This window comes from Barbus barbus (assembly GCF_936440315.1).
Source record: "Barbus barbus genome assembly, chromosome: 36".
NCBI lineage: Eukaryota > Metazoa > Chordata > Actinopteri > Cypriniformes > Cyprinidae > Barbus > Barbus barbus.
This window is the reverse complement of record NC_136714.1, coordinates 11,057,608-11,071,224: the sequence shown is the minus strand read 5'-3', so window position 1 is coordinate 11,071,224 and position 13,617 is coordinate 11,057,608. Positions and strand designations below refer to the sequence as shown.

At 36.6% G+C, this 13,617-nt stretch overlaps 2 protein-coding genes and 1 pseudogene across 3 annotated transcripts in view; 2 read left to right on the top strand and 1 right to left on the bottom strand.

Moving 5' to 3' along the window:
* The window catches only part of LOC306855904 (protein phosphatase 3 catalytic subunit alpha-like), a gene marked incomplete at its 5' end in the record, with an annotated part of 80,939 nt that extends 77,755 nt beyond the window's left edge, over positions 1-3,184 (top strand). The window contains one exon of the mRNA XM_079394855.1: positions 2,420-3,184. Coding sequence (XP_079250981.1) covers positions 2,420-2,598 — 179 coding nt within the window. The 3' untranslated portion in view covers positions 2,599-3,184. The remainder of the gene's footprint in view (positions 1-2,419) is intronic.
* A 1,466-nt stretch (positions 3,185-4,650) lies between these two features.
* Positions 4,651-9,191, top strand: LOC306855677 (uncharacterized protein). Its single transcript, XM_079394482.1, has 10 exons — positions 4,651-4,994; positions 5,270-5,347; positions 5,736-5,777; positions 6,831-6,926; positions 7,108-7,149; positions 7,396-7,512; positions 7,588-7,686; positions 7,797-7,830; positions 8,072-8,142; positions 8,303-9,191. The coding sequence occupies exons 1-10, from the start codon at positions 4,934-4,936 to the stop codon at positions 8,362-8,364; spliced, it is 702 nt and encodes a 233-aa protein (XP_079250608.1). The 5' UTR covers positions 4,651-4,933; the 3' UTR covers positions 8,365-9,191.
* A 3-nt stretch (positions 9,192-9,194) lies between these two features.
* Positions 9,195-12,492, bottom strand: LOC306855613 (serine/threonine-protein kinase pim-2-like; annotated as a pseudogene). The gene is made up of 7 exons: positions 12,341-12,492; positions 12,078-12,247; positions 11,390-11,533; positions 10,832-11,215; positions 10,456-10,632; positions 10,218-10,306; positions 9,195-10,013 (listed from the first exon to the last, which is right to left on the bottom strand). The product of its transcript is annotated as a serine/threonine-protein kinase pim-2-like (transcript).
* Positions 12,493-13,617: the final 1,125 nt, after the last annotated feature.

Below are 13,617 nucleotides of genomic sequence, written 5' to 3'. Positions count from 1 at the left end.
TGTTCAAAAGTTTGGGGTCATTAATATATTTTTTAAATTAATACTTTTATTCAGCAACAATTCATTAAATTGGCAGTAAAAACATTTATAATGATACAAAATATTTCTATTAAAAATGCTATCTATCTATTAAAGAATCCTGGAAAAACTAATTTCACGGTTTCCATAAAAATATGAAGCAGCACAACTGTTTTCAACACTAATAATCATAAGAAATGTTTCCTAAGCACCAAATCAGCATATTAGAATGAGCATAATTCTTTCTAAAACATTAAAACATCTTACAGACTCCAAACATTTGGATGGTAGTGTATATTTACATAAATAATTTTATCTTTGTAATTTCAACGATATATACAAATGTACAGCCAATCCTCAAATTACATGCAGGAAGGCATTGAAGGAAATATCTATTGTATGCTGGCTTCAGAAAGCAACCAGATGAAGGCATTTTAGTACACTCATATTCAGATTTGCCTTGATCCCTTCCTACTTTGATGTATTGCCTGCTAGTGCAATGTTTTTTAGGTTGTAGACACAGCCATTATGTAACTAAGGCATCACAAGATGCTATTTGTACCGAAAAATAGTTTTAGTCAAGAGTTTTCAGTGGGTTTTTTTCAGCAACTGTAATTTAATCAGATACTTGCCGTGCCCTTTTGGAGTGGTGACATTAAGGGAACATGCCTTTTATTACTTGCATGATGGTTTGAGGTAGCATCTAAACTAGAGGCATGATTTTTGGATATGTTCTGTCGGGCGCTGCTTTTCCTCTGGCCCTCATGGTTCTAGTGTGGGCATAGCATGTGATTAAACCCAATCAGGAACTCTCAGCCAACCAGAGTGTGTTCCTCTTCTACAACCTCTTGCTTTCTGAGACCAACTCACCTCAGTGATACAGACATGGAGGGACTCAAGGGGTTTGGACACTGGTTTCTACTTCCTCTATATACAAAAATCAGTAAAATAGTAAAATAGCAGATAGGGTGGGGTGATCTCCACATTTCCAGTCTTTTGACTTGTTATCTTGATATTTCTATGTTTTCTCTGAAATGGCGTAAAGCTTTTCATTTCAGAGGAAACTCTAAGGCTGGTGTGGTGTGTAAAATTCAGTTTGAGGTTCATTGGCATTTTCCAATTGGATAAAAATGAATATAAAAAAATCAGATGACAAATAGATTAGGAAGTGCAACTGGCCAATGACTTTAAAAGTTGTGCTTGGTAATGAGTTCTTAAAGTATTATTTTATTGAAATGTATAATTATTTATGTACTATAGTTTATATAGTAACATTTTCTATGTATAATTATATTATAATATTGTTTATAATAATATTAGTAATTGGATTAAAAACTATACTAAATAGTACTTTTAACTTGTGTATATTTGTTAATTTCAAATAATTTATTAATGCATAATTTTATTGTTACACAACTTTTTAAATCTGACTTTTTAAATTTTTAAATGTCTATTTTACATTTTGATAAGTCATTTATAAGTTTTTATTGTTTAATAAATTGATAACTGATTCCTTTATTTCATTTTATTTGAGTAGTCCTCCATAGATTATGTTTTGAATAATTGATCTATATAGTACCGTTCAAAAGTTTGGGTCTGTAAATGTTTTTTTAAAGAAGTCTCTTACACTCACCAAGAATGCCTTTTTTTTATCAAAAATATGATAAAAACTGTAATATTGAGAAATATAATTACAATTTAAAATAGCTGGTTTCCAAATAAATGTATTTTAAAATGTCATTTATTCCTGTGATGGCAAAGCTTTATTTTCCACAGCCATTACTCCAGTCTTCAGTGTCACATGATCCTTCAGAAATCATTCTAATATGCAGATTTGGTACTCAAGAAAAAGTTCTTGTTACATTTCTTATCAATGTTCAAAATACTTTTGCAGCTTAATAATTTTGTGGGAACTGTAATACACTGTAAAAAAAAAAAAAAGTTGAGCCAACTTAAAATTTTAAGGCAACCAGCTCCAGCTGATTTTTGAGTTTTCTCAAATTATTTTTTTGTAAATTTCTCAACTTTTTGTTGTATAAACTTAAAACAAGAAGTTGAGAAAACTCGAAAATCTGCTGAAGCTGGTTGCCTTAAAATTTTAAGTTGGCTCAACTTTTTTTTTTTTTACAGTGTACAAGCAGAACAAAAGTATTCTTTTTTATGTTTTTTTTTTTTAAAGAAAAAATCATACTGACCCCAAACTTTTGATGTCTTTTTATATATATATATATATATATATATATATATATATATATATATATATATATATAGTATATGTGGTATTATGTGTTATAAGTTAAAATTCTAATAAAAAGAAATTACCAGCCTTGTGGCGTTACAGGAGACTGATGAAAACCAAGACTCTAGTTGTTCATTGTGGGTTTTTCCCGTCTCTCTGCAGCCATCCGTGGCTTCTCTCCACAGCACAAGATCAGCAGCTTCGAAGAGGCTAAAGGTCTAGACCGCATCAACGAGCGCATGCCGCCCCGCAAGGATGGAGTCAACCACGTGGGCCACTCCATGGGCAAGATGAACATGTCCGAGACCAACGGCACCGATGACAACAGTAACATCCAGTGATGAAACGGCTGCCCACTCACCTGCACCTGAGTCCATGTCACCACCACGATGCATGGCAGGACAACGCCAAACCCGTGATTTAAGGCCTCCTGCTTCCAACAAACACCTAATGACATCACCTACACATCCCTCCCTGCTCCAATGTCCAATTAGAGAACCAAACTATCTTTAATGTTTCACTGAAAAGAGGCAGACTGTTTTCTTGCTGTCAGTTTGCCGCTTTTTTCGAAAGCGGATACCTTGCCGATGGCAAGTTTCTGCCTTTTTTGGGAGTGTCGAATGGGAAGGAGGGGTGGGGGGTGATTTGCCTATGAAGGGCTGAAAGTGTCTTTATCAGAGAGAGAGGGCGGTCTCAGTTCCTTTCCGGCTCAGCCCACATGCCAAGTGGGCGGGGTTTAGGAACTCTCTCTTAAGCCTGGTCCATCAAGTTCATCGGTGCGGGTGACGAACCCGTACCGGATCCATGCACACTTATTTCCTCTTTTGATTGCGAGTGTTTCTTCATGATCCCATCTCGTAATGAAATGATCTCACTGTTGACGATGTTTTGCTACTAGTATTAATAAATATACAAATTTGAAATGACAAAAAACTAAAATTGTTTGTAAGAAAGGACATTTAACGACAAATCCTGTACATTTTATTACTTACGATGCAATCTTACCTGGGGGTTTTTATTTCTTGATTTGTTTTTTGGTAAGATGCCATGAAGCAGTAGAGGAGAAGAGCGGTGATGCTTGTCCGCCGTAGACTCTCGATCAAAGCAACCGTTCGGATGGAGGAAAACCGCAGTTGGAGCTCAACTTTGGCGCCACCTTCCTGATTGTTTCTCACTTGCCTGTATCTCAAGAGAGAGAATGCACATAGTATATTTCGCAAGTCAAATAAATATTATATATATATATATATATATATATATATATATATATATATATATATATATATATAGTTAATATATATAAATATATTTAAATATATGATTATTAACAACGATCGAGGACAATGATTTTAACAGCATCTATGGTACTGAACGCATCAGTGCATGCAATTAAGTTCCTTATTGAAGTGTGAAATTATAATTGTGATGTGTTTCAATATAGTAGACTTGAATTATTTCCCTTCAAATTATATTTGTAAAGGTCTAGTTTGTTTTTAAATCTCTATAAATAGATATGATTTTGTAATCTTTTATTTAATTTCTTTTTTTTCCATCAATATCATTTTATTATGGTTGATTTTATTTTTGTATAGTTTCGCTGTACAGGCACTGACGCTCTTTCCGAGGTGTTTTTTCGTCATCTTTCGTTCTCTCTGTTCAGTTGGTGTACAGAAGTTGTTCAGTAGTGTGAATGAACATATTACTCAGTGAAAAGCAACATTCAGGCTGCCAAAGCATGATCGCATGGTTTATTCAAATGTAAACTAATTGGACACAAGGAAAATTCAGTGTCTCACTTTGAAGAGGAAAACTATATTATTATTATGATTCTTGATGATCTTCTTATTATTCTTACAATTAAGCTTACGGTTCTTTCAGTTCCACTGTTTTCTGATCCTTGTTTGGTCCAGACGTGGTTTATTTCAAAGAAGGAATTTTATGGATTTGTGACTATTTTTCTTGTAATTTTCTCTGGAACTAAGTTTTCGCATTTGACTTCCTAAATGAAAACACATATTGTAAGCATGCCCTATGGGACAAATCACTTTTTTTACTCTTGAATAAAATATGCATGATCTAATAATGTCTTTCCCCTTTCGATGTTGGACTGAAAATTTGCTTGCAAAATAATTTTTCTCTTTTAAGAACAGTAAACTGATTATTCAACAGCTGCTTAAATAATAATCAAGAATGAAAATGCCATTTTTAATGCAACATTAATGTGTAGAAATGCTAAGACCACAGTTTGTATGAGGTTTTTATTAGGAACTTATACGTTTCAAAGGCTCAGTCAATGAGGGCTTTTTTCCATGAGCCCATCCCACCTGTTTCCTGCTATTCTCTCTACAGGAAGCTCAGAGGGCCGCAGCCACTTCTCCCTCAAATCAGAACTCGGCACCCACTGACACACACCCAAACACACGCTTCTCAGCAGGGCTTTGTAATACTATGTGCACTCCCTCATGTGTTACTATTATATCCAACAGGAAACAGATTTGGACATACTGGTTAATGCTTCAACCAAATTCACTCGCTCAAGAACATTTCCATAGTTTTTCGGCTTTGTTTTTCATTTTTTTACACATACATAAGTGCTGTAATTATTTCCTGATATCTGGGATATTTACAACCTGTCCTGTTTAGGTGGATGAGAGTAAAACCCATTTGGATTGAGACATGGAGCAGCTCTTTTTTCTTCTCATTCCCCTGTTTGCATCTTCATCCATAATCTCAGCAGGTAAGTCAATCAGAAGCCAATTTTATATATACAGTATATAGTAAAAAAATAATAATAATTAAAAATGAGAACATGGGAAAAGTGTTAAACAGTACATGTGGGAAAAAAAGGGGAGATCAAAGTTTAAAATTTTTCTGGCTTAAATTGCAGTAGTCATTGACAACGTATGGTGGCCCCCAAAAGTCTGCCTTTAGTGCCCAAATACTTTTTGTGGCCATTTAATATATACAGTATATCTTTTTATGAAATGTATGTTCTCTATGCAATTTGTACAGGAAATGACACCAATATACCAACTATGGTATCTCCAAACACAACTGCTATGTCTCCATTGTCTGTTGTTTCAAGAACAGGTTGAGTATTTCTATTATATTATGTATAATTCTCATATCTTAACAAGAATTTCCCATATTAAAGATGATTTGAACAACTGGTAACTGTCATTTTACCATTGTTAAGATTATAAAATAGTGTTTATTTAATATGTGAAGAAAAATCAACTTAATGTAAATGTATCTGTCTTTTTTATATTTTAAAAGACCACACTGAAAAAACAGTGACTTACACTTTGTCATCTCAATATGAGAATGGCATGACCAGTCACACCTCAAAAACTGTGAGCACAACCACAGCTCCTGTATCTTTTAGCCACACAGTTAAAGCACAAATATAACTTCAGTTGATGTAAATGTACTGTGTATTAAACATACAATAATGCAACCTGTACTTCTGCTTGCTCAGGCACTACTGATGGATCCAGCTTCTCTTTGCATACCACTTCAGGTAGTAATTATTACCCACTGGTAAAAGAATAGTTCACCCAAAAATAAACATTTGCTGAAATGTACTCACCCTCACGCCATCCAAGATGAAGATGATTTTGTTTCTTCATCGGACAAGATTTTAGAAATTTAGCATTGCATCACTTGCTCACCAATGGATCATCTGCAGTGAATGGGTGCCATCAGAATGAGAGTCCAAACAGCTGATAAAAACATCACAATAATCCAGGTAATCCACATGAAGTGAAAAGATGTGTTTGTAATTAAAATTTAGCAGTGAGTCCTCTATTCATAATATTGCTTTCTCCAGCGAACAAATTGTCTCATCTGAATCAGGAGAGAAATATGGTCAATCTAGCACCATTTACAAGTGAAAACAGTTCTTAACAAATATGTCTGTGGATCTTTATGTGAGAGGATAACACAGGACAGACTTTTTCATTGGAGGGTGCATTATTATCGACTACAGACTGGCATTTTGGCCAGAAACGATGGTTTAAGTTAAAACGCCTTGATGGATTTGTTTCTTATAAACATGCAGCTTTTCACTAGACATTAATTGATGGACTGGAGTCTTGTGATTATTATAATGGTTTTATCAGCTGTTTGAACTCTCATTCTGATGGTACCCATTCAGGAGTGGCCCTTTATTGTGGCCAGCCTAAGGCACACCTGTGCAATAATCATGCTGTCTAATCAGCATCTTGATATGCCACACCTGTGAGGTGGATGGATTATCTCAGGAGAAGGAGAAGTGCTCACTAACACAGATTTAGACAGATGTGTGAACAATATTTGAGAGAAATAGGCCTTTTACATAGAAAAAGTCTTGGATCTTTGAGTTCAGCTCATAAAAAATGGGGCAAAAACAAAAGTGTTGCGTTTATAATTTTGTTCAGTGTATATAGTGAGATAATATAATGGAAGAAGACTTTGCAATTTTATAACTTCAACTGTAAGTTGATGGTTTATCTTGCTTGTCTACTAAGTAAAATTCTGAAATGTGAGGGTGACACAATAAATGTTATTAAAGTTATAAAATTGTCTATTACAGGACAGTCCATCACCACCAGCTCCACGTTAACCACACCAAAATCCTACACTGACACAACTCTAAATTCCACCTCATCCCCAGCAGCCAAAATAACAGGTTTTCCCTACTTCTTCTGCCTTCCCCCCAAAAATTCTTATTTGCTAAAATATGAACAGTAAGTATGTAAATGGACAAGATATAATTCATTCAAGAATGTCCTGGTTCATAGTTGAGTTTTGTGGATCACAGTCAGTGGAAGTGGATGACAGTAATGTAACCTGTACCTCTGTTTGCTCAGGCAGTACTGATGGATCCGGCCTCTCGTCGCATAACACATCAGGTAATAATTATTAACTGCTAATAAAAGAATAACTCACCAAAATTTGCTGAAATAAACTCACCCTCAGGCCATCCAAGATGTAGATGAGTTTGTATATTTGTATATCTCAAATGTATGAAAAAAATTTCATTTGAAGATCATTTTGAGCTGTATGTTGAAGAACTGGTCATGCTGTGCTGTACAGTCAAGCATTTATCATTTGAGACTACATTAATACATTATTTCACATGTTTGCTCCATGTGCAGTGGGTGTTTCTCTGCTTCCAAAGACTTCAACAACCGCTAATTCAAACATTAGCATGTCAGAGGTGATGGCAACACCTTCACAGGCACCAGACAGCGGTCTCACTTTGCTCGCCTTTGGTAGGTTTTATACCGATATAATCTCATGATACACATTATTTCTGGTGCTAAAATATTTCCTGTCTGCAATTACAGGTGTGATGAGTCTTATACTCATTTTAATTGTTGTCATGGTGGTCTTGGTGACCGCTATCAACCTCAGAGGATGGTGTAGAAATACCAAACAGCATGAAGGTGGGTTTCTCTCTAATTCTGTCATTTTCAAGGTTACCTTTAAAAGCACACATGGCTATAAATGTGCAATATAATTGATCTGTTTTGCTTTGTGTTTTTTTTATTTATAGGTATTAAAAGCTGTGATTCTGTGGTGTCTGACAGGTGAGGACTAATAAATTAGTAAATTCACATGACTGTGAATGTGCGTTTATCGTCATTGTTTGTTTTAGGTATATAATATAATAAGATGAAAATTAAAAAAGCATGCAAGTACAAGTTAAAGATATCAATATAGCCTACTGTAATAATGGGACATAAAAAAAATTATATAATATTATGTGCTGCATTTAAATAACAGATCTGTTGAAAGTTAACTTAAGATAAAAAACAATTTTTGATCCAGCAACATGACCAGCAACTGTGAGAAAGAGAGCATCACTCTTGTCTCTGTGAGGACAATACACTCAGAAAACAGTAAGTACATGCTTTCCTTAGTGTTTTTGAATGAATGAATGATGCATTTTATATAGTGCTTTTTGTGACTGATACCAAGAGAATAGCATCCCATTTTTTTTATTCTAATAAATGAAACTGTAAATGTCCTTCTGTAAGACTTCACTTCTCTTCTGTGCAGATACAGATTCTCCCCAGATGTCTTCAGTTAGCAGCACTATAGTGGATAATGATGACCAATAATTTACCAGAGATCTGCTGGACATCAAAGACAGATTGTGATTTTACTCAGTTCGTCGTGCACGAGATTGGAGGCTGCATACTTTATTTATAATATTAAATGAATGTGAATTAATGTGACTCTAGCTGATGGTCAGTGTACAGATCACACATGCTTATGACATATATTAGTGCACTGCGTATTAAATGAATCCTATGTCAGACATGGGCTCAAATGACACATCCTTCATTGATAAATAAAATGTCACTTTTATGTTCATCTTCTTTTTCAGATTAAAAAAAGTGCATTAATGTGTAATGTTGTGTATTTGTAGAGTGAAATATGTAATGTAATGTTTTGAGTCAAGTCCTATTTCACAAATTTGTTTTTTTTTTCCTGTAGAGGCCACATTTGACGTGATATATTTGTGTCATTGTCCTGATGACCCTGTCAGACATTTATTTTGAGGTAAAGACTGTACATTAGTGGTTTTCAGTCCTGGTCTACACACCTGATTCAGTTCATCAACAACTGATTTGATGAGAGCTCCATGAACTAAGAGAGACATACAAAATGTACTTTGAGTCCACAACGGCAAACCACTGCTGTACACTACATCTTATAATTCTTGAAATACTGGTATTTCCATCAGGCATTAGAAAAGCTTAGAAATGGCTGAGTGCAATTATATACAGCATATCTGACCTTCTGTACTTACCTGGCTTTACTTACCTGAGGTTATTACTCAACACACTCTTGACTGGTAAAGTGATAAATGTAAACCAGATTAATGTCCAGATTGTCATATTGCTTTCCTGATAAAACAACACATTTTGTGTTTATTATTGTCTTTAATGTGGCACAAAGGTGTACTATATTTACGGAGGAATCACACCAGTGACAGGAAACACTGGAGCCGTAAGAGGACCAGGGAGGTTGAGAGAGGAGCTCTGGAACTGGAGCAGCTTTAGCTCTGGCTGAGGCTATGACAGGAAACACTGAGGCAGCATTGACTGGAAGTTTTTTGGCAGCTGTGCCATTAATCTCAACACCATCATGGGAGAAACCTTCATGGTACACATGACGGGAAGCTTTCCAACTTCAGCTGTTATGAGACAGAGCTCTGAAACCATTGCAGATTCTGGACAGCAGCAGAAACCTTCAGGCCTGGACAAGAAGCTGTGGGACCAGGGCAGCTCTGAAAGGGTACCATGTTCTCTCTGACCTCTGCAGGTTTTGGAGAGGTAGTGACAGTGACATTCACAAGGATTTCTGCAGCGGCCCTGACAGGATCATTGGGCTCAAGGTGGCTGAGAAACTGGGCTCTGCCTCCATGTGAGTGGCAGGAACCTCTATGGTGGCAATGCCAGGAACTTGTGGGACAGGCTTGACAGGCTCTGGGAAGCTCTAGGTGACTCCATTTTTAGAAATATGATTGGATGGTGAAGTACTTAACTAACATAACTAACTAAAACTAAATTAACTATTTACAATACACAACCCTAGGCGAGTAGTTCCGCAAGACACTAAAACTGCTGCCTCAGGCCAAGGCGCCAGACGCTACCCAGGCCTGCCAGCCCCGCAAGACACTAAGGCTGGAGGGATGGAGGGGTCACCCATGTCAGCCCGCAGACGTGAGGCAGACCCTGTCCTCCATGACTTACAGGGGGACCTGAAACACAATTACCAATTATACAATTACAACTTGTACAAATTAGACAAACCTATTTCTTTAGACTATTGACTAGGCCTATATGAGTTACTGCCGGTATTGAAAGTTAGCTGATGTCCATATTAAGACAATCAAACTAAACCACCAAAAACTAAACAAACACTATATCTTTAAAATAATTTTAGCTTGTCTTTGACGCAGTACCTTAAACCAGTAATGGAAGAGCATCTCCTCCAAATGAAGCCTCTTCTCCGGGTCGCTCTTCAGACATCCTAGGATAAAACGGCAGCATTCTGTGCAGAAAAATAGAGAGATGTCTGATTATTACCTTTAACTTTACACTTTCTAAGCTGTAAAATGAGAAAGATTCCTGTATTATCCACAAGGACTTCTTTTATAAAGCCGTTTGTCTAAATACAAATTGTTGAAATGAAAATCTCACCATTGGAGAAGCCTGGCTGGGACCAGATATCAGTGTCCATCAGACTGATATCGCTGCTCTTGGGGAAAAAGCTGGTGATCATGCGAAACAGGAGCACTCCCAGTGACCACACCGTTGCCTGTTTCCCATGGTACTCGCCCCTCTCAAAATATTCAGGAGGGCAGTACCTCACTGTCCCTGGAGGAAAGAGTTTGTCACATGTCTAAATGTGTTCTTTCCCACTGCATGTTTTCTCAGACTGCATGAAATATTAGTCAATAAAAATAATATTATGACTGGCTTTTCTTCTGAGAATGTTGTTTAATAATTAAGACATGGAGTCACTGGTCACTAGAGTTCAAGTCCCAAACTATATGTTTTAAAAAATAATACATACCACTGTAGGTTTTGTACAATGTGCTTTTCAGGAGGTCCCCACAGCCGAAATCAATCAGCTTCACCTCCAGGGTATCTATGTTAACCAGGAGGTTCGGCATCTTGATATTGCGATGGAGGACCCCCCGGGAACAGCACACGGCAGCAGCTTCGATAACCTGCTGCATGAAATGACGGGCCATCCCCTCACTGAAGAGCCCGTCATAATGCAGCCAAAAATTGTACATGTCCATGCAGGGTGAGGGCCGCTCTTGGACCATGATGTACTTGTCGAGATGTACTGGTCCTGCCAGTCCAGTAACTCTATAATGTGGCAACAGCTGGGGCCTTGATTGGCCAAGACTGTCAGGGCCACCTCCAGAGGCACTGATCTAGGATGGTTAGGCTAGAAGAAAGAGTTTTTGTGATGGTTAGATGGAAATCATTTCTCAAATGAGGATTTTGCCCAGTCTGTTTGAAATATTGATTATTTGAACACTGTGATTCACATTAATCCAAAATGTTATAAACAGCAAACAATGACTGACAGGAGATGACAAAGAGAGCACAGTTCACTTACAAGTCTGATGTACAGCTCGTTCTCTATTTTTGCTGGGAATTTCACAGCCACCTGAAGGCCATCCTCACAGTGGGTCGCTTCATATACACAGCCATGTTCCTTTCCCCATCTTCTTGCCGATGATGTATTTCCAGCAAATGTGGTCTATTGAAATATAGTTATAGTTATAGGCAAGCCATACTTATTCTAAACCTTTTTTAACATTGTTTGTAATTCTCTATACTTCACTATACTCTATATAATCACTATACTTGTATATTCATTGATATACTTTCTTTTATACACATACACCTAAAATAATACATTGTAAGAATAGCATGTGTGAGTTATATTTTGGATAATGACAGTAAACTCACCCTCAACCCTCACGATCTCATCACAGTCCAGCTGTCTCAGCAGATGTGGTGCACACTCGTCTGTACGTTTTTTTAACCAAATACTTGATTAAATTAAATGGTATCACTAAAATATTGCTTACTCGTATTCTTTTTTTCATTTAGAGGAACATTTGACTACTTGAAATCATGAAATATTAAACTTCTTCAAAATATTGCTTTTTATATTTAAACTTTTATCACGTGTTGTGGAATAAAGTAATTGGTCTGCATTTTTATCATGTGTGATTGTGATGTTTACATTGTGTGTAAATGATTAAGAGACTTTTTGATGTTCAGAGCTTGTCATTTACCATCAGTACACCTCCTGGATGGGGCCTCGTTAGTGTCCTGCACCTCACCCTGCTCCACCTGAGCTCTGGTGGATTTGGGACGAGACATACAACAGAAGAAAGAGGCAAACTTCCGAAACCTCTTTTTCTTCCTCTTCTTATTCTTCGTCTCGTCTCTCCCTTTCTCCTGTCTTATGGGGGGAAGAACGTGCCGTTCTAAGGCTCAGTAGTAGAAGGAGAAGGAGCAGTCTACCCTTCCGTCGCCGTCATACTGCCCCCCATACTGTCTCTCCTGGCCGACACACACAGGCGTCTCGTCGGAACGAGGATGGACCTCCGCCTTGTGGTCGGTGAGTGTAAGTGATGTACCGGGATTGACCCCGTGCACACACTCGCTACCCTTCGCTTTCTCTCTGCGGGAATGTCGCTGTCCCATATGGAGGACCAAACCTGCATTAATTAAATACGACTCGACAAAATAAAACGCTATCAACAACTGAATACACACTGTAAACACTGTTAACAATACTCCTTACTCGCCACAAAGTGATCAGGTGAGTCTCGCGCTTTATATAGTCCCGCGCAACATTCTAAAACTCCTCTATGATATCATAAGCGCTCATACAAAGCCATAATTCTGTAATCTTTGAGTGGCTCCAAATGTAAATGTAATAAACTATATTATTATTATTGTTGTTGTTGTTGTCAGTATATTTTTATTAATTTAATTCATATTTAAATTTACATATTAATTATTGTAATTCCTCAAGTAAATTCAATAATTATTATTATTACCACCAGTATATTTTTATTAATTATGCATTATTCCAATAATCATTATTATTATTATTTTACTGACATATGTGTGTGTAGTGTAACCCCAGCTGCATTGATCAGAAATTCAATTTTAACAAATTTCATCTTAATCTTGACTTTATATTCACTGGTTGATAAAAATGTTTTGCAAGAAAGGGTAGTTTCTAGCATAATTTCTTTACAGACCACTTGGTCTGATAATTTAGCTAATGCAATTTAAATGTGGCTGAAATATTCAAATATCTTATTGAGGCCACTGTATAAAATCTCCAGTCCATTTCAACACATTTTGAAATTGTGAAAACTTAAAAGACAAACCATTGTTATATAATTGTGTCATTTAATGTGCAGCCTATACACATTCCGCTCGATCTGACCTGATATGAATGAAAAATGCTGTTGAACATCCTTCATGGCATAGTTGACTCTTGTCAGAATGTGTTCAAGATATTATGTTTGGATTTAGTTAAGAGGACAAATCTTTGTCTAAATCCTTATAGTCACAGCCTCAAGAGGGCGACATCATCTCATCTTGAAATTGTGCGCATTCCCTAACAGCCGACATTCAGTCAGTAACAGGGTTGTTGTTCTTTGTATGTGCTGTAAAGTATATACCCCTAGTGACGGCTCTTTTTTATATTAAACGTGGATTTTTGATGAGCTCATATGAATTCTACAAGGTCATTGTGGGCATTGTATGGGATCCAATCAAAGCGTGTTTATCCAATAAATAACCGGTTAATCG

Excerpts from the sequence above, each read along its gene's own strand:
- LOC306855677 (XM_079394482.1), top strand. The coding sequence starts at position 4,934 with ATGGAGCAGCTCTTTTTTCTTCTCATTCCCCTGTTTGCATCTTCATCC. Across the intron at positions 6,927-7,107 it reads CCCAGCAGCCAAAATAACAG|GCAGTACTGATGGATCCGGC; the intron begins GTTTTCCCTACT and ends CTGTTTGCTCAG. Across the intron at positions 8,143-8,302 it reads GACAATACACTCAGAAAACA|ATACAGATTCTCCCCAGATG; the intron begins GTAAGTACATGC and ends TCTTCTGTGCAG.